This window comes from Hoplias malabaricus, chromosome 14 (genome assembly GCF_029633855.1).
Source record: "Hoplias malabaricus isolate fHopMal1 chromosome 14, fHopMal1.hap1, whole genome shotgun sequence".
Taxonomy (NCBI): Eukaryota; Metazoa; Chordata; class Actinopteri; order Characiformes; family Erythrinidae; genus Hoplias; species Hoplias malabaricus.
In genome coordinates, this window is record NC_089813.1 from 16195834 (window position 1) to 16221617 (window position 25784).

At 37.8% G+C, this 25784-nt stretch overlaps 1 protein-coding gene across 2 annotated transcripts in view; it reads right to left on the minus strand.

The window, feature by feature from the left end:
- LOC136665649 (ERC protein 2) overlaps positions 1–25784 on the minus strand; it is a 259064-nt gene that overhangs the window by 221202 nt on the left and 12078 nt on the right. For both annotated transcript variants that reach the window (XM_066643294.1, XM_066643293.1), the window contains exons 4-5: positions 21645–22073; positions 2389–2460 (exon numbers count right to left, since the gene is read on the minus strand). In XM_066643294.1, coding sequence (XP_066499391.1) covers positions 2389–2460; positions 21645–22073 — 501 coding nt within the window. The remainder of the gene's footprint in view (positions 1–2388; positions 2461–21644; positions 22074–25784) is intronic.

The following is a 25784-nucleotide window of genomic DNA, read 5'->3' on the forward strand; positions in this document are numbered from 1 at the left end:
TTCTTATGGCAGTGCCAATATACTCCTTTAAGTTAAGAAAAACCATTATAGAAGTTATTTTTCATACTAACTTAAGTCACTTCTATTTGGTGAGTAAACTAATAAACTTTTAGAAGTTTATATTTACATAACATTGGTACAGTCTGTAGCCTAGGGACTAGAGAAAGTTAAAGTTTTGTTGGAAAAAGACAAATTAAAACACGATTTATTTTATAAGATTATAAATTTAATCATGACTTGAATGTTAATGAAGGTTAATGTTATTACAGCACAACATATGCCTCAAATATAAACATTTCTAAAATCAGAAATCTAAATTTTTCCTACTATGTTTATGATTGTTCCCTATTTTTCTTTACTGACACTGACACCCATGGAAAACTGCATTTCCAGTCCACTCACACACAGAGCATGCGAATATAACTGTAGTTAAAAACATAATAGAGAACATAACACAAGCTCGGCAGAAATATCACCATGGAAACCATTTTCTTGCACAGCCTTGTGTGTCTAAACCTGTTTGTCTGATTTGGCTGTTTATGTGTGATTAACTCACGCTGACGGAAGCTGGTTGTATATGATTTGATCTAACCAAAGATCCTGCACCAAATTAGCTGAGGAACACAGTGAGTAACAGACGTGTGTGCACGCATGCTTGCATGGTAGGGTGGGTGTGTGTGAAGTGGGCAACCTTTTTTTCACAGTTCGTCCTGACTTCAAAGACAGTTCACAGAGTGAAAGCTTCCATATGTGACATTTGAAACAAATTGAATAAGTGCACTCTCTTTAAGCAGAGCAACATGAGCTCTTCCTGCCATTGGCCTTCAATAGCTAGCAGCACCATATGGATGGTCTTCTCTTCATTGCCATGTTCTTGATGAAGTGCGTTGCTGTGGGGTCAGTTTTGCCAAATGTTTTATGATCTTTAAGGACAGGGTTTGGAAATAGAAGTCTACCCTGTGTCCGAAATGGCTCTATATTACCCCCTGATCCCTGTATAACTCGCTATACAATGCGCTATTAAAGGGAAATTAATTCAGAAGGGTAGTGAATGACTTCGGACGCTACCTCAACCAGGTTTTACTAAACAGCGCAGTGCATTGTGGGTATCCACTATCCACAAGTGTCAGCTAATGTACATAGTTTGCACACTATGTTTTGCTTTGCATTAAGGGATTGTTTGAGGGCACTGAAAATTGTCCACTGTTTTTTCAGACACTACTACAAAATGGTAGAATGCCAAAATAATGGGTTTGTATAATGAATAGGGCAGTTTCATACACATCTGTCTACAAACATTTCTCTATAGACAAATTTCATTATCTAAGTGTTTATCTAATTTCTTAGTTTGGAAAATGTGTGATACACAAGGCTTCACAATTTTATGTTACATTTTTTGTAATATGCAAGCTAGCCTCTGACAAATGCCTATTTGTTAACCGTAAGCTAACATATCCATTAGCGCATTACACTGTTTTGCTAGCTCACAGCACTGAAGGCTTAAACTAGTTGTCCCCAGGCAGGTATTTTCATTACAAGATCACATCAGGTCATGTGAAGTTAACCACAATCACATTTTGTAACAACAGAACTGCAACATGTCATTTTGTCCATATCGGGTATCCCTATGCAACACATGTTCACATACATTACCCCAAATATCTCAAGTATACACACACTGGATATATCCCACTATATGCAGATCAATTCACACATGAACAACAGCTTAGTATAGGAAACTGGAGTCCCAGCTTGATTCTAGAAATCGGTAGTTAGCTGGGTCAATGATATGGATCTGTGTCAGCTGTGCAGTGCAGTCTACCATCTGCATTACTGGCAAGTTCCCAACAACCACTGATCTGAAAACCGTGCACCCTGTGTCAATGGAATTCTGAGTGTGTCCAGATGCCTTCTAAATTCTGACCCGTGATCAGCTCACTACTAAAGATTTCACCCTCCATCCTAAAGTTATAAAATGCAGCTCTGACTTGAGACAGGTTCAGCAAAACTTAAAAATTAGATTTGTGATTAGTTTTTTTTTTAGCTATAAGCAACAGCCATTTTTTGTACAGAATTAAGAGGTAACACTGAGGTAACTAGCAGTGTACAGCCCCTGTTAGCTTCTCCAAATGTCAACTACTGATAAAGTTGGCTAACACATCTTAAAATGATTATGATGAAGGGAAACATTGCAGTTGTACAATTTCAAGCTGAGCCCATAATGTTGTTATACCAACTACACTAATCATTAAATTGATCAATCAAATGGGATCAACTGAAAATATACTTTATTACTTTCATTAACTTAAGGATTGTTGTAAGTATCACTGAAAGAGTATTAAAGCTAAATGACAGCTCTGGTGTGTTCTCAGATGTTAATGCTCTTACCTTCATGTCAATAACGGTCTGCAAGGCCTTGGTCTTGGCAGGATCTGTCTGCTGATTCCTTCGATGTAGCTCCTGAGGAGGAACACGATAGAAATAAGCTTGTCTACTCATCATTTTTAAATATCAGCTGAGGATCTGTCTTGCAGTCCCTAAATAAAAAAGTAAAAAAAAAATTTCTAGAATTCTTGATATCTCTTTCACTCTTTCTGTCTATCCCTGTCTAACTATTCAGTAGTATAGTCAACAGATTTGTTTGAGTCCTCATATCTAGCCTTTAGTCTCTGATTCTCAAAACCTTTTCTTCATTCCTTACTTAGCTATCTGTGTTTTACTATCAGCATTCTCATATAATTGGTCTTAGAGAATGATAAGTCTTCCTACCACCCTCTCTGCCTCTTGTTCTTGTTTTGTTCCCTGCTACATCAGATGCTGCTAAGCACTTTGATTGTTTCACAGGCAGCTACAGGTGCATCTCTCGCTCTCGCTCTCTCTCTCTCTCGCTCTCTCTCTCTGTCTACCAAAGTCCCTGTCTCTCAGTATCTATCTTTCCCTCATTCTGTCTGCAGTTACTGCGCGCTAGTTCTCATAACACAAACTGCTGGCACATGCGCTATCGGCCTGCCTGCCTCCATCAATAATTAATGTGGATAGTCATGCACACAGGCTTTCACGCACACACACACAGTAAGCAGCTCATTTTGCAGTAAAACTCTTCTTTATAATGAGCATTGCCATGCCTGCTGATCAGCAAGACATTGACAAAATAAACTGAGCATAGGAATAAAACTGCTTACAATTATTTCAGAGCAAAAAGCCCAGAGATAGAATGCTACCAATTTATTATAATTATTATCCAATATAGTGGTTTCTACTGATCCTTGACTAACATCTATACTTACAATCGTATCAGTGTCAACTTCCCCGTTGTTTTCACTGACCAACTTGATTGCATTTTGTAATTATAAATAAATGTAATATGTGATGCAAGAAACACAGTTTAAAAAGTTGGGACAGAGGCATGTTTACCATTCTGTTTCATTCATTCATTGTCTGTATCTGCTTATGCAGTTCAGGGTCACAGTGTGTCTGGAGCAGGAACACACCCTGGAGGGGTCACCAGTCCCTCACAGGGCTACACACACATACACACATTTTCTCACACACTCATACCAATGAACACATTTAAATCCCCAAACCACCTACCAATGTGGGTTTTTAGACCGTGGGAGGACACTAGAGCACTCAAAGGAAACCCATGTGGACACAGGGAGAACACACCAAACGTCTCACATACAGTCACCCAGAGCGGGACTTGAACCCACAACCTCCAGGTCCCTGGAGCCGAGACTGCAACACTACCTGCTGCGTTTTTATTTTAATACTTTTTATTTCAATTAAATTTGAACATTGGAGAAATGTTACTAATAATAATTGCTGAGGTTTTGTATGTGTTTTTTTGCTTATTCTTGTCTTTTAGTTAGTTAGTTATCGTTACACTTATATAGCGCCTTTCTAGATACCCAAGGACGCTTTACAATCTACATTGCTCAGAACGCTCAATTCACACACACACGGCAGCCAAACCCGCACAACATACTCTCAACCAGAAACGACCGTCCACACTAGGATTTCACACAGGACAGAGCGCCAATCCATATCTGGGCACACACACATTCACTCACACATACACACTCATTAACTCACAAACCAGGACAGTTATTACAGAAGCCAATTCACCTACCCTCCATGTTTTTGGACTGTGGGAGGAAATCGGAGACCCCGGAGGAAACCCATGCAGACACGGGGAGAACATGGAAACTCCACCCAGATGGGACTTGAACCCAAGATCCCAGTGCTGGGAGGCGAACGTGCTAACCACCAAGCCACCGTGCTGTCTGATACACAACTTCAGCTGGTGAAGGCTCCATGATCATCATAGTCATCAGATTCTCAGTTTCATGGTGTGCCACAGAAAGTCTGGCCTTGATCTAGTTATGCACTACACAGAGTGAGATTTCTCCAGGTTCATTGAATCTAAAATAAGTAAATTCTTTGTAATATTGCATTGAGAAATGTTCTTTAAACATTTATTGTGAACTGTTGAATAATTTGCTCATAAAGTTTTGGACAAAGTGGTGAGCCACAACCCATTATTCCTTGCAAAGCTATATGAAATCTATATATTTACATTGTTCATTTAATCTACAGTATATATTCAAATATATGTAGAACCCTTTTAAACTATGTTTAAGTGCATCAACTGTGGAAACAGATGTTCAACTATGGAAGCACAACTTGTAGCATCTCCACAGAAAAGCATGAAACATGCTCTGTTCCACATGTCAGCTACAGTAGTATACCTATGCCCGGCACTGGACTGTGGAAAATGCACTACATTTTCTGAACAGAAGCAATTCCATCCAATACCTTTGTGATCATAATCTTGAACATACAGTATCAAACATCATTACCTGATCCAACTTAGGTCCACATAGATAACTGCCATTAAATTCTCACAGATATGTCATAGCATCAATTATACCAATCCCAGATCAAGTAACCATTTGGCTAAAGAGTGTATTTTTTCCTTTCTAGTATTACAAAAATGGCGGAGGAATATATGTACTGATTTAAATATGGTGAAAATGAAAACAGAGAAGAACGAGAACAGAGCAAAAATGACTAAGGAGCCTAGTGTTTCTCAAGAGTCTCATTCTCAACATGGGCTGAAACTGGCCTTTCTGAACATAGCTGCCTAGCTAGGATAAGCAAAGTGCTATGGCGTTTGATCCTAGTTCTATTCTGACCAAAGCATCTCAAAGATGTTTTATTAAGGGAACTGTGTTATCTTATGGAAAAAAGTATACGGCAGAGTGGGTTTAAATAAGTCTGTGGTCATAAGTTGACCCTCCTCTTGTGCCTTCTTGTGACATACACTCACATATTCACTCACACACTCACACCTATAGAAAATGTATTCAACCTAACAATGTGTGTTTTTGGTCCTTGGGAGGAAACCAGAGCACACGGAGGAAACCCATGTGAACACAGGGAGAACACACCACACTCCTCATAGACCTGGAGCGGTGCTTGAACTCACAACCCCAGGACACTACCTGCCGTACCACCCTGCCACCCAAAGCTAATTTTTCCAGGTCTTAATACAATATTCTTAATTTATAAAACTATGCATATCATTTAGCTAAATATTAGCTCAATAATTCGCTAATGATTCGCTGGAGTGTTGTGTTGAAAAAGCTACCTCAAACGTTGGAGGAACTGAAAGGAGGCAACAACAATTCATATTACACTGCAACTTTGATGACTGGAATGTAGAAGAGTCATTTACACTCTTTGTCCTGGTGTAGCTGTTGGTTTATTCACAAGTTCCCAAAAGCAAATAAGGACTGGTATTTGATTTAGTTTTAGACTTAGTCTTTTGACTAAAATGTTTTTCAGTTCCAGTGACATTTATTTATTTGTTCAAATTTACTACTTACTTGATGTTATTGAACAAACTCTGTGTTTAATCTGTTATTGAGAAGATTACAGCTTTGATGTTCAACAAATTGTTTCAGAAATACAAACAATTAAAGATACTGACATTTATACTTTATTCGGTCGGTTTTATGTTGTTTACATTTGCTTACAAATGGATTTGAATTAGACACAGTCAAACGCTCACTTTACACCCAGATAGTGCAACTGACCCACTGATTTGGATCAATTTTACCCTAACCTGGGTCAAACTGAGCAATTGTTCTAAACTTGATATGTTAAACTGATAGAAAACATCCTGATAGGTCAGGTAGGTCAGATACTTTAATTAAACTTGTGCCTTATTTTTACTTTTCTTGAGGATCACACGTGTTAAAAATAGCTCAGAGTCATGTAATTAAAAATGTAATCAGAATGTAAGTGTTAAATCCTTAGTCCTATGCTGTATTAAATGCATGGACTGCCTGTGTAAGCGTGTCCCAGTGAGAAATTCTGTATGTGAGTTTATTTAGCTTGGAGCCGGTAATTTTACCTCCCGCTTGCTCTGAAGCCCATGTCCATTAGTAAGTTGTTGGCAAACTAAACTGATAGCGTCTCATACACTTCCACACAAAGCTTCTCTCCAGCATCATTAAGCTGTCATCCTGCATACCATAGAAATGCTAACTTAATCCACCCAGAAAAAAGATTAAAAAACAAATTCCAGGTGATGGCATGTCTCCTTCTCCCTCTCTAGCTCCATTTGCGAGTTGTCCCGCTATAGTGAATGACCTTTCACCTTGCTAAGTTTGACTGACAGCCAACCTCTACAGCGGCCATTTAGATAACTGTGCTTGTCAGCAGCTACAAAGAAGGCTTTGAAATACCTTCCACTTAACCTGCACACTCCTTAGAACACACACATTTACAGATATACATTTGTTAGAAATAAAACTCATTTTAATTCTGTTTTTAATGTTACAAACTAAAACTAAAAATGTTAGCAGACATTCAGCTACATTAAGTTGCACCCTTTGCTGACACAGGCATTTAACTCAGCACACATGAGGTCAAATAAAAACTATATATATAAAAAACTATATATATATTCTGTAGAGCAGTTGAGCGTAAAGCAAAATTAACAATACCAGTTACTAAGCATTAGCCAGAGTGGCATAAAGACTTTTATAACTATTAAGTTGAATAGATGTTCTTCTGACTGCACAAAACTCCACTCAAGAAAACGGTGGGAGGAGAATCTAAATCTAAAAACTAAACTGCTAGAGATTTATGAAAGTATGATTTGATCCTGATTCAAGCCTGAAACAATTTCCTTAAGGTTTAAAACAATGTCCTTTGGATACAGGTAATGACAACCCACCAAACCAAATTTTGGCCCAAAATAAACATATTGTTAGTTTTAGTTTTGCTTCTGAAATATGCTGATCTGTGCTGGTCCAATATTTATTGCACCAAATTAGTTTATCCCAGACAGGTTTGTGTCTACCTTTATCAGTACTAGCTCCACACTCCCAAACCTTGTTTGCTCACAAAACTTCAGATAGCTTCTAAGGTAATTGAGAGTACTTTTTGTGAATCAGTGTCCTATAAATTTCCTCCATACACCAAAAATACACCCCCATCATCCCCTTCAGGCTACAAACCCATCCCGTTAGTGACGATTACCAGGATTTACCGTGCCTCACCATTTAAAAAAGGCAACATGACAATCAAAGCCTTGTTAGCCACAGGGTCAAAGTTCAGGTTCTGAGGTTTCCATTGTTCCTGCAGGCTTTGGCCCACCTGCGCGATGGTGCGGAGATCTGGGTTAGTTCTCCTTGTTTAGGATTCCTCCTGGATTTTGTCTCATTTAAGTCTTGTTTGGGGCCTGGCAGAGACAGAGCAGGGCAGCTTGATGTATTTGCTGTGTTAGCGCGGGAGTGGAGAGAGGATTAAGGCCTGTCAGGATGGGTTCGACGCATCCAGATCAAACGGATTACACTTGTCACAGGGGTCTTCAAAAGGACTGCGCCAAAAACGCACAGGGAGAGCATTAGGAAAGGGAAAAGATGGGGTTTTGTACATGGGTAATCCCTTTTTTTGGCAGTGCGTGCGTGTCTGTCTGTCTGTCTGTGTGTGTATTACACTGTGTGAATCTAGATAAAGTATACTGTAGATCTGTTCTCACCAGCATTAAGCTGGCTGCTACACATGCACGTGCAATCACACACACACACACACAAAAGATAGAGGCCATAGAAAAAGGGCCAAGAATGACTCAAATAGTGCATGCATTCATTCATTATCTGTACCTACTTATCCAGTTCAGGGTTGCGGTGGGTACCTACCTGGAATCACTGAGCACACCCTGGACAGGGCACCAGTCCAATACAGGGCAACACACACTCACACTTATGAAGGCTTTTGCCTGGCTAATCCACCTACCAACATGTGCTTTCAGACTGTGGGAGGAAACCCATGCAGACATAGGGAAAACACACCAAACTCCTTACAGACAGTGACACAAAGCAGGCTCACACCTATAACCCCAGGACCTTGGAGCTATGTGACTTTGACAATACCTGCTGCTCCACAGTGCTGCCCTAACCCACAAATATTTAAAAATCATAAGTTATATTGTAGTGATGAAAAGGGAAGTCATGCAAACCAGCTTGGGAAATATGAAAACTCCATGTCATGGTATCCTATGATTGAATACGGATTATTTTACATATTATATTAAAGCATGTATACCTAATGATTTTGAATTACTAGACCACACATACTACAATCATGCCTCGTCCACATGTATCTGTATATATTTGGAAGCAGTTTTTCCCCTGGACCATCAATCTACAAAACATTAGCTGACCCTAACGACCAGTGAAAACAGAGGCTACTCCCCAAGCAGCATAATACAACACCCGACAGTATGCAAAAAGGAAAGTGTCCACCACCAGTAGAATTGCATTCATAGTGTACTATGTGAAAGATATTTCTGCTGTGGAAGTTCCTGTATAATTGTGGGCCAACAAAATTGAAAGGAGGCATACTGCACTTTACTATATAGACATGGAAAAGTCACATTAAAATTTAATACCGGCAATGTTTTCTAGTACCACAGTGTCCTGTATTACTGTCATACATGGGTTTGGAAGTCACTCATGTACAATTAGCATGCAATTCCTTTCTGTATGGGTCATTTAAAAAGGGAAAATAGGCACAAATATGTTTATAGACCTAGCTTTCTCTATAAATTTGTTTTATGCTTACATTGCTTTAAAAATATAATGTAGTCTAAAGAATAAAACCATTCATTAAGATTCATCAAGATGAGACAATGACACTCTTATATTAATCATATTTTGGCACTCTGAAATACAACGGAATCATAAAGTGCCATGTCTATTTAGTTTTCTCCTTTTTCATGTTTAGTGCTTCTTCTAACACTAAGGAGCATTTGTGTGTGTGTGTGTGTGTGTGTGTGTGTGTGTGTGTGTTTTCATGTGTAACTACACAACAGTACAATTCATTGTACTAGTACAGTTCTGGCTACACAGTAATGACTGCCACCATGCTTCAAAAAGGAAATGACCAAAGAGCCAAAAAGGAAACCAAATGCCTGGAGGAAAAGTTTAAAATCTCCACTGACCAATCAGCTACCAACCAAAGCTAAAACAAGGTGGGGGTGGGGGTGAGAGACATGCTGAAATAATGGGTTAGGGCACTTTAGAGAGAAAGCACGAGCAAATTTAAGGGGGGAAATATGCAAAGAATGAAAAAATAAAGACATTATTATGGGGGGCTTGATGTGGGGGATAATTTACTCCTGATAAACTTTTCCGCTTAAACATTCTGTACAACCATTAGACCATGAAGGGTATGCACAGCCTCAGGAGTGTGTGTGTGTGTGTGTGTGTGTGTGCCATTTACAGCTAAAAGTCTTTGTTAGTGAAAAGCTCCAAGCAGTAGGTACAAAATGAATCCATCCCTCCCTGCCCTCTCTTTTTCAGATATGTAGAGAAGCCAGACATCATAATACATCTTTAACTTATTATTAAAAGGCTCACAATTTTTTAAGTTCACAACTGCAATTAAAAAAAACACTTCCTTGAAAATTCAGATGTTTCCTCACCATTTGCTAGTTCTCTCAAAATTGCTTTAATGTGTTTACAAAGCCCAAGTGTTCGTAAATGAGTAAAAAACAAATGCACTCAATCGGGTATGCTAGGATTCTTCTCTCTCTCTGCTCATGGCAAAGACATCTGAAGTTTTTTTTTAAGGCAATGGAGAGAACTCCAAATGTTGAAAAGCACAAATCAAAATGAAGATGGCTCTATTCAAGCTTCATAGGTGGGTAACATTGATTTATTTTTGCTGTTTCAAATCACTTAAGGTGGAAATGTCTCCAAACTCAGGAGACGGCTAACTGCATTACCGAATGTGCTACAAAACTAAACAACTTTTTTCATCCACATACAAACAACAGTTGTTTTTTCCCCTCAAACACTCCATTCCAACTTAAAAGATGCTGAGCTTAGAAATACATTTCCCCACAATAGTGGATGTTCCTTTTAAATACAATCCCTGAACATCACACACAAAACATACTAATATGTAAAACATGCACAGACTATTACACAAAAATTATATGAAACTGTGAAACTAGACTTACATAAATAATAATAAAAAAAAGTAGGATGGATAACAACTCTTCAACACAATATAACAATACAAATCAGTGTTACTTCATCATTGATTAATATGTTTGGGATCAATTTTGCTGTCCATGACTCCTAGCCTAGGGAGCATGGTGATACAGTAGGTACTGTCATTGTCACACAGCTCCAGCATCTTGCCGGTTGGTCTGTAGATTTCAGATCAACACTCAGAGTGCTGTCAAAACCCAAAATTTGTACTTAACATGTAGTTTTACTTGGGGCACGAATGAATCTAATAACTCATTTAAGTCTGATTATGCAATGTTTACAACATGCAATGCAGTGTAAACACATGGTCTATTTGCTCCACATATTTATAAGAATTTATATATAGTTGCAAAAATGGGTCTTGCACTCCAGTGAAGGAACTTTATTTTCATCATCTTTATTAGTTTCATCATCTTTATAAGTTTCATCATCTGTGGATCTGTGCATGATTTAAACTTCATTAATTGTTACTGGGTGGTGTACTACTTTTAAGCTGCATAATGAACTTTATTTCCCACTCAAAAACAAAGTGTAGTTTGTAGATGGCTTACTTGTTTAGGGCCTGCTCTGACTAGTGCTTAGCCATCAGCATTTTTGTTAATTGTTCGTATCGTTGCTTATTGTAGCATTCTTAAATCCTAAATGGGTGATATCAGTGAGCTATACATGAACCGTAACTTTACTGAAATTTCTGTTAAGTTTTACTTTTTCACATGTGAGCCTTTCTAAACTCCTACAGGAAGGAGTACAGGCACCTCAATTGCTTGTATCCTTTGTTAAAATGAATCAAATTATCCATACACTTACACTGGATTCAAGGCAATTGCAAATTTGATATATCTCACACATCATATATACACAGTTTAGCTAATGCAGACACAAATGTAATGACTTCTTATTAATGTAATGCTTGTAATGGCTTCCACATCCTTACTGAACATGAAAAGTTATTTAAAGAAGTTAAAGCACCTGACTGTTTTAAGTGCCTTTGTATCTTTTGTATTGTTGCACTGCAACTGGGGCATTTCTCAATGTGTTTTCTGTTGTTTAGTGACCAAAATAAAGTCTGATGTCTTTTTTTTTTTTTGTGAAGAAAATATTACTTCACAAATCTATACAAGTTGCATATAAATCTTCTTATAAGAGTTTAGAAAGAACCTAATGTGAAAAAAGGTGAAATCAACCTCTAACCACTGAAACTTTTACATATACAAACCAGCGCACTCTCTCTCACACAACTGTCTTCAGCCTAGTGCCTTTGTGATTAAAACTGCAGAAAGTTCAAATATTTCCTCCCTGTTCTGCATGCTCTGATCAACACCTTAGAGTGAACCACACCTATAATGCATTTCCTAGAAACTACCGCAGCGTTATTCTGTATTTTTTGCATTATTTAAAGTCAACACTACCAGAAATGTCTCTTCTATATCTGGTTTGTTTTGTCAATGTGTCATATTGTATTATGATAATTGCTGTTTCTTGAAGTTGCTGAAATTGCCCCTCTCAGTGTTAGCCAAAATATGAATCACTGAAGACTGAATCACAGCTTTATTGCATATTAAGAATGAAATGGTGCACTTCTGGCCTTTCAATACAGGCTGGATGTGAGTAAAAATATCTCTGTGCAAGGGGAAGGAACTGGACGAGGGGGAATGAGCTGAGAATGGATTGGATATGATAAGAGTGTGTGTGCGTGTGTGTGTTTGTGCATGTGTGAGTGAGCAAGAGAGAGAGAAAAACAAAGAGACAGGGAAAGAAAAAGATAAGGAGAGAGAGAGAGAGAGAGAGAGAGAGAGAGAGAGAGAGAGAGAGCGAGAGAGAGAGAAAGAGAGAGAGAGAGAGAGAGACTCTAATGGACAGCTTGGCTGACATGTAAGCGTTCCCACATTTCCCTCATCACAGCACGGTGAGTGACATTTCTGAAATTTCAGTCAGGTCAAGAAGAAAGGGGGGAAAAAAGGGGGGAAAGAGCCCTTGGATTCCGCCAAGAACATCAAGGTCGGCTCTGAAAAACAAGGCCCGGACAAGCACTAGAGAGAGCTTTTATTTAATGGAACATTTACCTCTGCACTGCACATCGGCCTCACTGCCAGGAACACAAGACTTTCCAAACCAAAAGATTAAAACCCAGAAAAAAGTGAGAGAAAAAAAAAAAAAAAAAAAAAGACCAGTCACTTGGGAAATAGAAGCAATATGTAAGCCCAGAGACTGAAGCACAGCTGCATTTGTTGGTTGGTAGAGGTGGAGAGAGAGAGAAAAGGAAAAGAAACAATGTCAGCTCAGATCAATCAAATTAATGTCACCAGTCAGAATATGAATATATTTGTGAATATATGTTAAAGGAGAGAGAGTGGTCATGTATATACATTTTGTCCTCTTTATCATAGTGCTTTACATAAACCCTGGACATAGGCTAAAATATGGCAGAGATAGGGTGAGTCATGGCTTCTGTCTTCTCAAGGTCACAAGAAACACTGAACAGCCCCTCTGTTCTGCCCAACAGAGCTGAACACACACACACACACACACACACACACACACTTCAAAAAAGAATATTACATGCATGTAAAAATGTACATGCATCATGTGATCATTAAAACTGTCCAACTAAAGGAAGTTCAAATAGTTGTACTAGCCCTGAATTTTAGAACCCCTCAGTGTCACTGCTGGAGTGAGAATCGTCCACCGGCCAAAATATCCAGCCCACAGTGTCCTGTGTGCAGCGTCCAGTAAATGAAGGACTAGAGGACGATTTAACACAATTTGTGCTGCAACAGATGAGCTACTGTCTCTGACTTTGCATCTACAAGGTGGACCAACATGGTGTGTCTAATAGAGTGGACTGTGTGTGAGGCACAGTGTTAAAAGCTCCAGTTCATCTCATGCCTGCACAACACACACTAACAAACACACCACCTCCACAGTGTCACTGCAGCAATGAAAATGATCACCCAGGATTTTTGTGGTCCTCCGGAGGTCTCGACAATTAAAGAACAGGGCGAAAAGTGGCAATCAAAGTATACCAACAACAGATGGACCACACTGTTATTACAGAACTACAAAACGCTCCTGTATGGTCAGTGGAGATGAAAGGATGATTGTAGAAACGTAAATGTAAAAACAAGGAGGTGGTCATAATGTTATGGCTGATTGGTGTACATGAAAGAGTCCTCTAACACTGCAGCTTTTCTATGTAAGCAACAGAAGGCCGCTGGTTACAAATTCATCGACAACTGCTGAAACACCTCTCAGCATACAGTTTTCAGCCTGGAACACTCTCCAGACATATTCACTCTCTCTTCATTTGGCTCTATCTCTCTCACTCTTTCTCCTCACACACTCACACAAACGCCCTAAAAAGTGTTTTTCTACAGCCCACTGAGAACCAGCAACTGGGTAAAGTCAATCAGCTCCTGGTTTCACTTTAACCACTTACCCCATGTGTGTGTGTGTGAGTGAGCGAGAGAGAGAGAGACAAACATATCACGCCTGCCTTCACACCTTCACACTCTTGAGAGGATGAAAGCAAACAAGCACATCCCAAGGGAAAGACCCCAGAGAGCCCAAAGGACGTGGGCACTGATGACAGAAGTTGCGTTTTGCTACTGATCTTAAGCTACTCTTGTGGTTTTCCACAGAGTGGTTCAAATTTAGATTCAGGTCAAAGTTTTTACACAGATTCTAAAGAAGGTTACTCAGAGACGTGCTGTGTAAATATACTTCACAGGTCTGTTCTTTGAATTCAAAGTGCTGCTTGAAAAAAGGTGCTGAAAGCAAGATCTCACCAGTCCCGAGACGAGAAAGCTGTACTGAGAAGATTTCAACTGGACAGAGTTCAAAGCATAACATGGCCCCAGTAGACCGGCCAAGGACATATTTGCCATTGTAATTAAAATGCTACTTCATGAGCTTATTTAGTATCAGCATGAAGATTAAAACTCAATTAACTGCTAACCAAGTCAAATATAGCCTGGTTTAAACAGACTGGCAGATATTGTTAGAACTGCGGGTTACTGATCAAACCAATGATGCAATAAATAAAAGACACTGGCAAAATTATACCAGTGCCAAGTGGTGTAGCTATGTTAGTGCTATTCTGCAAATAGGCTGTAAATTACATAGGACACACCACATGGAAATGTGTTTGTGGTTTCCTCTATAATGTCAGTGAAAATGGAATTCAAACAACAAAGATTTATCAAACACTGCCACCCAGTGGTAGTGTGCAGACTCAACAGGGACAATGGATTTGATGTTAGATATCCAAATAGTTTAGTCAATTTTGTGAATTAGAAGTATGGCTGCAAAACACGAACAGATTAAAACAATAACTGTTATCATTTCATTATAACAAAGAATTTATTAAGCATTTTAACATAGCTTTTGTTAAAAAAAATAAAACCTTAGAAGATAATTTCTCACATTTACAATGTTCAAGAACTTTTGATTAATGCTCCTATTCTCTAGATATTTTTTGTGACTAGAACTATAGTGTGCACCTTACCTGGGCATGTGGGAACATTACAATCTAATAAACAAACAATATATAATTAAACAAGCCATTTGACAATATTTGTGTGTATAAGACAAAACAAATGCCCATCTGTTCTTCATGTAACAATCTCTGAACAAAACATCACAGATCACCAGTATATACCCATCAGCCTGTCAGGAACACCACAGAGCAAGTATGATTGGCCCTGTGACCACTAGTGAAGGACTAGAGCATGAACAACACAAACTGTGCAGCAACAGATTAACAACTGCATCTTGACTTTACATCTATGACGTGGACAACCAAGGAACACACACTAGCACACCACCACATCAGTGTCACTGCAGCGTTTAGAATAATCCAGTTCCCAAATAATACCTGCTCTGAGGTGGTTCTAAAGGACTGTGAAAATGTGTTAATAAAATATGTAGATCAGATGGATTACAGTCTGTAATTCTACAACTATAACATGCAACTCTATGGCAAGGGGGTATTTAAATTAATAGTTTGTGTAAAAAAAGAAAAAAAGGTGGCATTAGAGTTATGGCTCATTGGTGTATATGTAGATAGTAATGGTCAGAGAGAGTGTTACATTAATCTGAAGGCTGTGCACCAAACAATGGCAACAGCATAGCTACAGATATAAATGTAATTTAAACTTTCCAATTGCATACATGTTTATCAGACTTGGCCATTCATTAGTCATTATATCCAGTTGCTTATCATTAACTATTCTAAATATTATGGGTATTTGAAAATGCAGACTACTTAAACAAAGGCAGTAGTGTACCAAAAATGAGTAGGCAGACAGGCAAGGAAAGAAGGGGGGTGCAGAGACTAAGTAATTACTACTCTCCTGGGTGCTCTCATTAACAACCACTTTAAACGTCTGCATGGCCTGCCAAGACCGCCACATCACCACACACACACACAAACACATCAACCCTGCTGCCATTTAAATCTCTTACAAATGGGCAAACATGGTTATGAAGCCCACATTAACGCAAAATAAAAGTGTGGTGAATTCTACCAATATATCTGATCACACCAACTGTTTCACGCGCCTGCTTTTCTTCACCACAAACTTTGCAAAAAATAGTGAGGTGTGTTTGAATTTATTGGAGGAAGCAGGCCTTCTTTTCACATTCTCTTTCCTCCGCTTTTACACACACACTGCAGTAATCTTCATTCAAAGCTTTCTGGACTCATTCACATACTACACCACCCCATACACTCCCCCCACTACCACCACCCACTTCTCGTGCTGTTCCCCAGGCAGGGTGAACTCTGTCTAAGCCAAGCAGCACAGACGAGAGGCCTTTCTCTCTCCAGAGCACAGACGGCATAAGGGTCCATTCACACAGAGTAGACGAGTAAAGCAGCTATGCCACTCACAGATGACATCTTACACCGCACAAAGCAAACACACACCACACACACAAGATATACTGACACAAGCTTGTTAATAAAAGCGGGGTATATAGATATTGACTCTTGCTTAGCTTCTCCAATCATTCCTTAACTATAACTGTCAGAAATGTTATTCCTTTGATGACCTTTGATATATTTGTATTTTTCAGTTAAATATATGATAAATTTTAAATGTTTTGCACATGATTGCATTTTGTTTTCATTTATATATTTCACACAGTCCCAAATTTCAAACCTGGAGATGGGGTTTGTATAAATAAATAAATAAATAAATAAATAAATGGAAATGTGTATAGAATATAAAAATATTACATTATAAGCATGTGACCTGGTAACAGATGACATATCAAGTTAATTTCATGACTGGTAATAAAAGGAAAAATTGAGAAACATCAATCTGTGCAGTACAAGGGCGGAAACCACTGCTGACTGTAACCACTGAGCCCTCAGATGGTATTTTTTGAGAAACTGACATGCTACTGTGATAAATAAAGCCACTTGAGTTCACTAAAAACCTTTTCACTTAACACAGTCTACGGCTGCATGAAGAAACTCAATGTGAAACTCTATTATGCAGCAGGGAGAAACACATATATAAGATATATGCAGATATGGGCCCAAGCCCATCAAGAGACTAAATGCAGATATGGGCCAACAAGTCAATGTTCATTCTGAGCTAGTGAAAGATTGATGAATTGATGTTTTCAGTGCCAAAGATAAAAGGACATTAAAAAGTTTGGGAACCATTGCTATAATATATCCATCTGTAAACAAAACCTATATATTCTATAAATATCATTCATTCATTCATTGTCTGTAACCACTTATCCAGCTCAGGGTAATGGTGGGTCTGGAGCCTACACTGAATCACTGGACGCAAGGTGGGAACATACCCTGGAGGGGGTGCCAGTCCTTCAAAGGGTGACACACACTCAACATCGACACTTTTGAGTAGCGAATCCACCTTTCAACATTCGTTGTTGGACTGCACCCGGAGGAAACCCACATGGAGACAGGGAGAACACACCAAACTCCTCACAGACAAACTCACAACTCCAGGACCCTGGAGATGTGTGACAGCGACACTACACCCATCTTTACACCCTCATCTTTAAGTAATGGGAGACTGACTTGACAGCCTAATGATTTCACAGAAACTAACACAATGAAGCACTGACATTGAGGCCCAGACAGTTCACACTCTTAATGTTACCTGTTCACATTTGAAGTAACAAACAATAAAATAGGTTTTTGAGAGAAGATGAACTCACATATTCTGAATGAGAGACAGAACACATTTGAGATTTGTGAAGAAACAAAGACACATTCAGTTTTCTTCCCTATTTTATGGTTTTAATGATGAATAAAGATAATAAACAGTTAGATAAATGGAAAAGAACATATAAACATATTAGGTAGCTAAATTAATTAGGGGTTGACAGGTATTGTTTAATGTGATTTCAGACAGCAACCCGCCGCAACTCTGAACTGAATAAGTTGTTACAATGAATGAACAAAATAATATACTATTTAATAAACCTACAGACTTTGATCAGTTAGGTGCCTATGTCACAGTTTTTTAAGTAATATTTATATACGATTATTGTGTATTAGTGTTTACTTAATGTTTATTGCTACACTATGGGTCTGAGAGTAACTGAATTTCAATCAGTTTCAATTTCAATGTATGTCCTGGACATATAGATAGTAGTATTGACAATAAAGCCGAATTTGACATTGACTGATTTTAATGTCCAGATCTAGGGGAATTCCTGAACATATATGTGTGAATAGGTGAAAATTCATCTGATCCGGTAGTAGGGCAGTGCCATAACTTATTGTGTGCAATAATATCGATAAAGTTTTTTTAAACAATAAAAAATATATTGATATAGGTACGGTGGAAGGTTGCTCTGAGTTTTTGGTACAAATTTGCTCCAAACGACGAGTGACTTCAGTCATGTGGAGGTGGTTTAGATATAAAATATGAATATTCTTAATATTTTTATACAATGTCAGAATTATATAAATCTGTGATGGTTGTTTGCAAAGAAAACAAATATTTACACATTTATTTGTGGTTTCTTCTGAATGTTTGAAATTGTTAGGTTCGTACTAAAATAAAATGTAATTAAATATAATTTAAGCAAGAAATTAAATATATTATTAATGGAATATAATTAATATTAATATAATATATATTTTTTTTGGAATATTTTGTTCTTGTAATGAATAAAATAATTTTCAGGGAAAGAATATCTTTATCGTCAAAATACCCTGAAATATCGCCCACCCCTATCTGCTAGTTTGTTAAAAGTGGGGGAAAAACTTAAGACACTGAATTTTTTACTGGAGAAAGTTTATTTGTTAAACTGCTTGCCACACCTGTTCTTTGTGTTGTGTAACTCAACATTATCGCAAATATTACAGCAGAGATATAGTCAGATCCTCCACCAGGGGACAATTCAACCCCTGAAGTCGACGGTACGGTGCTGGTAATTTTTTTTTCTTGCATATTTAATCTGCGTGAAATTCCTCATTACAGTGGGGTTTATTAAGTATCAGATTTGAGACTATACTGAAAGGGTCCAGTCTCCTCAAAACAAGGCGTTGTCCGCTTGTTGAATAAGTTAATTTGTTCTCTCTCTCTCTCTCTCTCTCTCTCTCTCTCTCTCTCTCTCTCTCTCACACACACACACACACACACACACCTGACTGCCACCGTTGAGGACAGGAAAGTAAAAACATTCTCATTCCTCTCAGTCAGCGCAGTCGGAGTGTTTTCCCTCATTAATCATCAGCTTAGCTAATATTCGCCGAGACAGACTGTGTTTATCCGCCAAATAAACACGACGCTAAAAACCCTGCAAGCAAACATAGCCCTCGACTCACCTTCAGACTCAACACACGTCGCTGTCCTCCAACACACAAATGCAGGCATTTAAACAGGCAGTAAATAAAACTAGACTCTAGAGTTACAGAAGGGCGATTTTCCTAACTTTGGGTGTGAAACAAACACCTAACCGTCACCCGAGCGCGCGACTAGATGAAGCGGTCAAAGCGCGGGAACTGCAGCAGCACCAGGGAAGAAGTCTTTCATTCTGTTAGTTAACCACAAAAGCCCCACGGCGACAGAGGTAAAGAAATTAAACCTTAAGAAGATTTAGTGGGTAAGAATAAACTTCCTCGTGGCAGTCGCTAGAGGCTATTTCGGGGCTGTCAATCCCCGTTAGGAAAGGGGAGAGGGATATATATATATATATATATATATATATATATGTATATGTGTGTGTGTTTTAATTTCTCTAACATAGGCCTGCAACAAACGGATAATAATGCAATTGCACCCCTTTAAAAGCGATTCAAGTAGTAAGAGTATTCAGATATTACAATTGGAATTGTACAAAAATTAAAATTAAACATCATAAATGAAACAAATTGCTGGCTTTCATTCTTACTGAAAAGAAACATGAAAGTAAAAAACAATGGGCAATATTGAGGTCTGCAAAAATGATTTAAGGAATGTCCATATATTGTCAAATGTAATTATTTAACATAATGGTTTCCAAAGTGGGGGCGCGCAGCAAGACAAATGAAAACACACATGTCACTTACAATTCAACTGTGATTTGTCACTTTGTTTTGTTAAATAATTATAAATATATAAATGTATGCACTGTGAGAACCGGTTACATAATCGCAGCATACCTCGTTCAAAAGCCCAATTTGAACGGTTCCCTTTGTTTTTCATACTATTTCTATCTTTGAGGTGAAACTCTGAATAGCACACCCTTGTGCTGCAATGTATAAACAAGAATGAAAATGTAGCTCATTTTGGTGCAGCTGCAAAATGTGTATGCAAGTGAGGTAGATACAAGTTCCATTAACTGATTTGCATCTCAAATAGTTATGAATAGACTTCCAGGCTCTAGAAACACACACAAATACGGACATCATAAATCAGTTTGGTGTTAGGCCTGTTAAGAGGTGGAAAGAGTAGTTTAAAACTATTCTCAAATGAAAAGAAAATCCTTTCCTTGCAAAATATTGCCATTATTGATTAACAAAATACTAAATATCACCAGCCTCAATAACCTACAGGAAGCAGTGGTTATACACGGGAGAGCACACTTTAGGGCTTTGACAGCTAGAGATTAAACTTTATGGCCAAAAGTTTTTGGACACCTATTCATCCACCAGCTGCAATGAAAGATTTATACTCTTCTGGACTCAGATCTTAGTTGTAGTAGTCATATTAAAGCGGTTACTAGATCAGCATTTTTCCATCTTAAGGACACCAGTAAGATTAGAGACTTTCTGACTAAACCAGACCTGGAGAAACTTATCCATGCCTTTATTTCAGGATTGATTACTGTAATGGTCTCTTAACTGGACTTCCCAAAAAGACCATTCAACAGCTTCAGCTGATTCAAAATGCAGCTGCCAGAGAATGCAACTTTCATTCTGTAACAGCACTTTAGCTTCTTTTATTGTATCATTTTAAATTATTTTAATCATTTTTAATCATTTAATCATTTTACTCTTTTTGTGTATTTGTTTTGCTGCAATATTTTAATTGTTTTATTGGACTTTTATGATTTATATTCTGGCTTTTAATTGAACTGTTTCTTCTGTAAAGAACTTTGAATTGCTTTTGTATGAAAGGTGCTCTATAAATAAACTTGCCTTGCCTTGCCTTCTGGAAAGGCTTTAGACTAGATGAAATTTTGCTGTGAGGATTTTATTGCATTGCGCCTTGAAAGCTTAAATAAATCAGACCTGATAATCATGTATGATTAGTACTGGACTACAAATATCACTCCAGCTTGTTCCAGAGGCTGGATGGAGTTCCATTACTCCAGAGAACACATTTCCACTGCTCCCTACCCACGGCTATGGTTTACAACCTCCTTCAAAGTGTGCAATTTAATTTCATGCTTTTCTATAAAGGTCATACAATTTGTGTGTATGTTAAACATCTTAAAGTAGCTCAGTTGGCTAATTCTAGGAGTTGTCTGGAAACATTTGGACGTGTGTATAGCTTAAGAGCCCCAGTAGTTGATGGCTAAAATAAGAAATCACTTAGTGACAAGAGATTCAGCTTATCTTTCAGTGACTAACAGTACATTTAAACCACAACTCACCTCTCTCAGGTGCAAGTTCTCCTTCTCTCTCTGCTCCAGAATGTCCTCCAGATGGCCCAGCTGTTCCTCTGCGTCTCGCCTGACCCTCAGACCTTCTTCGTCAGAGAGACCGGTTCTTGGGAGGCCCTTGTTCTGAAGCATCTCCAGCAGCTTCTTGATAGATTCATCTCGGGAACTAAGTGTCTGTTTTTGTGTCTCGATGCGGAGCTCCATCTCCTCCAGAGTCCTCCTCAGGAGGAAGAGCTCCTTGGCTTGCCGCTCATGCTCTGCCTGTAGGTGATGGAAGTTGTCCTCAGTGAGCTCCAAGTCAGGGAAGCGCCCCGATGCAGAATCAGACAGTCCTACACGGTCTTCCTGCTGCAGGAGCTGATTCAAATCTCTCTGTGTACGGAGCTCCTCCTGTAAAGCCTGGATGGTCATCTGAAGGTGCTGGGAGAGGTAAATAAAGAGATGTTAAAATGCAGATACAGATACACACTTACGTGGACAGCAATATGCATACATTCATAGGCAAAAATTTTTATTGCCCACGGTCAAATTAGGTTTAGTTGATATTCTCTGTCAAAATAAGTGAATATATACTCAGGGGGCACGCTTAAAGGTGGCGTTTCCCTGCAAGGTTTAGTGCTTAAATACTGTGTATATGTGAATTTAAACATCTTAAAAAAGCATAAAATATAAATGTTGTACAGGCCATTATTTTATATATATTAAATTGAGCATATAAACATTGAGCAGTAGTGAATTGTCTGAATATTTTTCACTTAGAAAATCAGCTAAAGTTATATGACCAAGGGGTGTCCAAACTTTTGAATATGACTGTATTTCATCACTGTCATTGCATTATGAACATACCAGCTTTGTAATCATAATAAGTATTATTTGTATTATAGAGAGAAATTGGAACAATAATACACTATTTCTAATTACTAGCTTTGCAGACAGGTTTTTATACTTCTATAAATAATTGTATAGCAGTATTGGGACTAAGCATTGCAAATGTATGAAAAACATGTTCCATGGTAAAAATGCCAATAGGCAAATAAACAGGACAAACATGAGACCCACCTGAGGTCTTTCGGAATCCAAAAACTGCAGCGCATTATGGTATGTTGCAAAAAATAAAAATATAAAAGGGAGAAAAAGGAAGTAGTCTCAAAAATAGGCAGAAACATGAGATGAGAGCAAATAAAGCAACAAAAGGCATTTAAGCAGTATGATTATGCTAATGTGCAGTACAATATTTATTTTTCTTAAATTAATTACATAAATATCTTTGCATAGTGTACAGTTGTAAAGAAAAAAACATCTTTCATTCATTCATCAGAACATGAAAAAAAGCTGCCTAGTTTACGATAGCTTTGAAAGCCATATACTCTATAGCATAAATATATAAGTCCAAAAATATAGGCTATTGATTTGGACATTTAAAGTTAGCATAGCCACTTCCACTGAAGTGATATGACTAGTTCATAAAATGTATTCTTTTAATACTGCTGTGCTTTGTAAATTAGCTAAAACATTTTATATGAACTAATTCAACTAAAACTGTCAGCTGCCTCTGTCTCTGACATCTGTCTCTGAGGACACAAGAGAAAGGCTGGTTGGAATTAAATCCTGGGAAGGATTTTTACTTTCATTTTTTTACCTTTGGCCCTTCTGATGTTAAACTCTGTCCAGTGTCAGACCCCCCATTTAGTCTAAGCTTTATACATGTCTAGAAAACATCCTTGAACTGTGCTGAAAACCTTAGAAATAAATGTATTACATCATGCGTCTTAATCAAACGCTGTATCTTAAAATCATAAAGTGATTGAGACAATCTATTACATTTACTTAATTATTCCTGAATAGGAACCATATCTTACTATATATATTTAAATAGTAATACAAGGGAGGAAAAAGACACTGAGAGGGTTATGTTGGTGCATTGCAGAATAGAAGCAGTTTTGTAAAGACTATAAACAAGTGCAAGTCACAGGCTTTCCAATAAGAGGCAGTAAAGCTTCACTCCAAACAGTGCTCAAAGGATTTGCATACTATTTCAATCGTGGACTCTCTCTCTCTCTCTCTCTCACACACACACACACACAGTGTGTTGTTTACCTGTTATCTCCGACTCACCTACCACTGACCAGAGGTTCACTTTGTAGTTCTACAAGTACAAACTCTAGTCCATTCCACCTTAAAAGAACTTCTGAATCAAAACAAATATCAGAGGGAGTTCTCCAGAATCAATTATGTTGCCTTAAATGTCACCATGGAAAATGTCAAGCATCTGTTACTGCAGCAAAGGGAATCTCCCTATTAATACCTTGAATTTCAGAAGAATGTCTCTGAATTCTCAGAATATTTAAATGATGACATATAGTGAAGACAATGCCCAAAAGTCCCTTTTGTTCTTTACTTCTCAGTTATGTTCTGTGCAAAAACATTATTCTTGAGAGGTGGGAATACACCCTGGAGGGGGCGCCTTCATTCATACATTATAACCAAAAACACTGGGAGAAAAGCTGGAACAAACTCAGGACAGGGCTCCAGACCATCAAAGGGAATTACACATTCACTCTCAACTCTCAACACAGTCATCCGAGACCTGGCTCAAACCCACAGCCCCAGAACCCTAAAGCTCTATTACAGCAACACATTTAAAGGGTATAACATATAACTTAAAAAATGAAAAATGTAACAACTGCCAATTATTTTTCAATGTTCAATTTAAACATTTAATTAGTTTTCTTTCTACTAATAAATATAGTACGATATATTATTAAATATTCTATATCTATTAAATATAGGGTATAAATAATTTGCATAAAACTGCATTTTGTTATTTACATTTTCAGTTTCCATAATTTGACAAAAATCAATATTCTTCATGACAATCATAACACATTATATATTATACTATTCTTAATAGATTAAACTATCTAATCTTGTAGAGGACTGATTATTATTTGCTCACATTTGGACATCTGTACATCACTCCTCCAACCCCAGTATAAATAACTCAATATTAAGAATGTATGATTATCTGTTATCATGCGAGATGGCATGCAACTACTGCTCCAAAAACAGATTTGGTAAGCTGGCCTGACCTGAACTGGAGTCACAATTCTGTTAAAGGGGACGTTTATGATCGAGGGAAACACTGATCTCTGGTTTGTTTATAAGGTATGTTTTAAGGGGAAAATGATTGTTGTTTGTATGGAGCTGACGTTTAATTTGTAAGTTTATATTCACTGTTTGAATTAACACAATCACATTTGGTTGTTTAGTTTTGTAGCACTTTAGGTCTGTGTTTACTCTTATGCTGTTAGCACTCTCCCAAATTTAAAGTTAGTTCGATCTACACCAAAAATAAGTAAATGTTACCCACCTATGAAGCAAGAATAGAGCAATATCCTCATCTCAGATCATGATTTTCAACATTTGATGGTCTATTCATTGTGTGAGTGGAGAACTAGCAAATGGTGAGGAAACATCTGAATTTCAGCCATGAGCAGAAAGAGAAAGCCTAACATACCGGCCTGAGACACTTAGTTTTTTTTTTACCCATTTACAGACACCAGGGTTTTATAAACATGTTAGATTGGTGTTGAGCACACAAACAGACTGGAGAGTTAGAAAATGATAAGGAAATATTCTCCGATTTTATAAAAAGTATTTTGTTTTTATATTAAAACACATCACTTTTACCACTGCAATAGAATTATTTGTATACTGGATCAGGTATCAAGATAGTATTGTGATTCGTTGTCAGCTGTTGCTGCTGACAGGACGCTTCCTCACGTAATAGCTGAGGGAACACTATGCCTCAGTTTCTTTGTGACTGCTCTTCCATCTCATCTTTCAAAAACCCACTAAAAATTCAGCTGAATCCCCCTGTAGCTGACAAAGGCCCAAGTTTGAGAGTTCATATTTCACTTGTGTTAATATGATTTGTATAAAGTGTCCTGAATGCAAAATCAATAACATAACCAGTGATTAGACAAGATATCTGACAGGAAATAACCATTTGTTATATCAATGTAATTGCTTGTCTAGGCTTTGTATTGTAGCAGGAGCTTCAATTAATATGCTCATAAATCTTCTCACATTGCAGTCCCAGACACCTGGTACTGTCCCTTTCATCATATT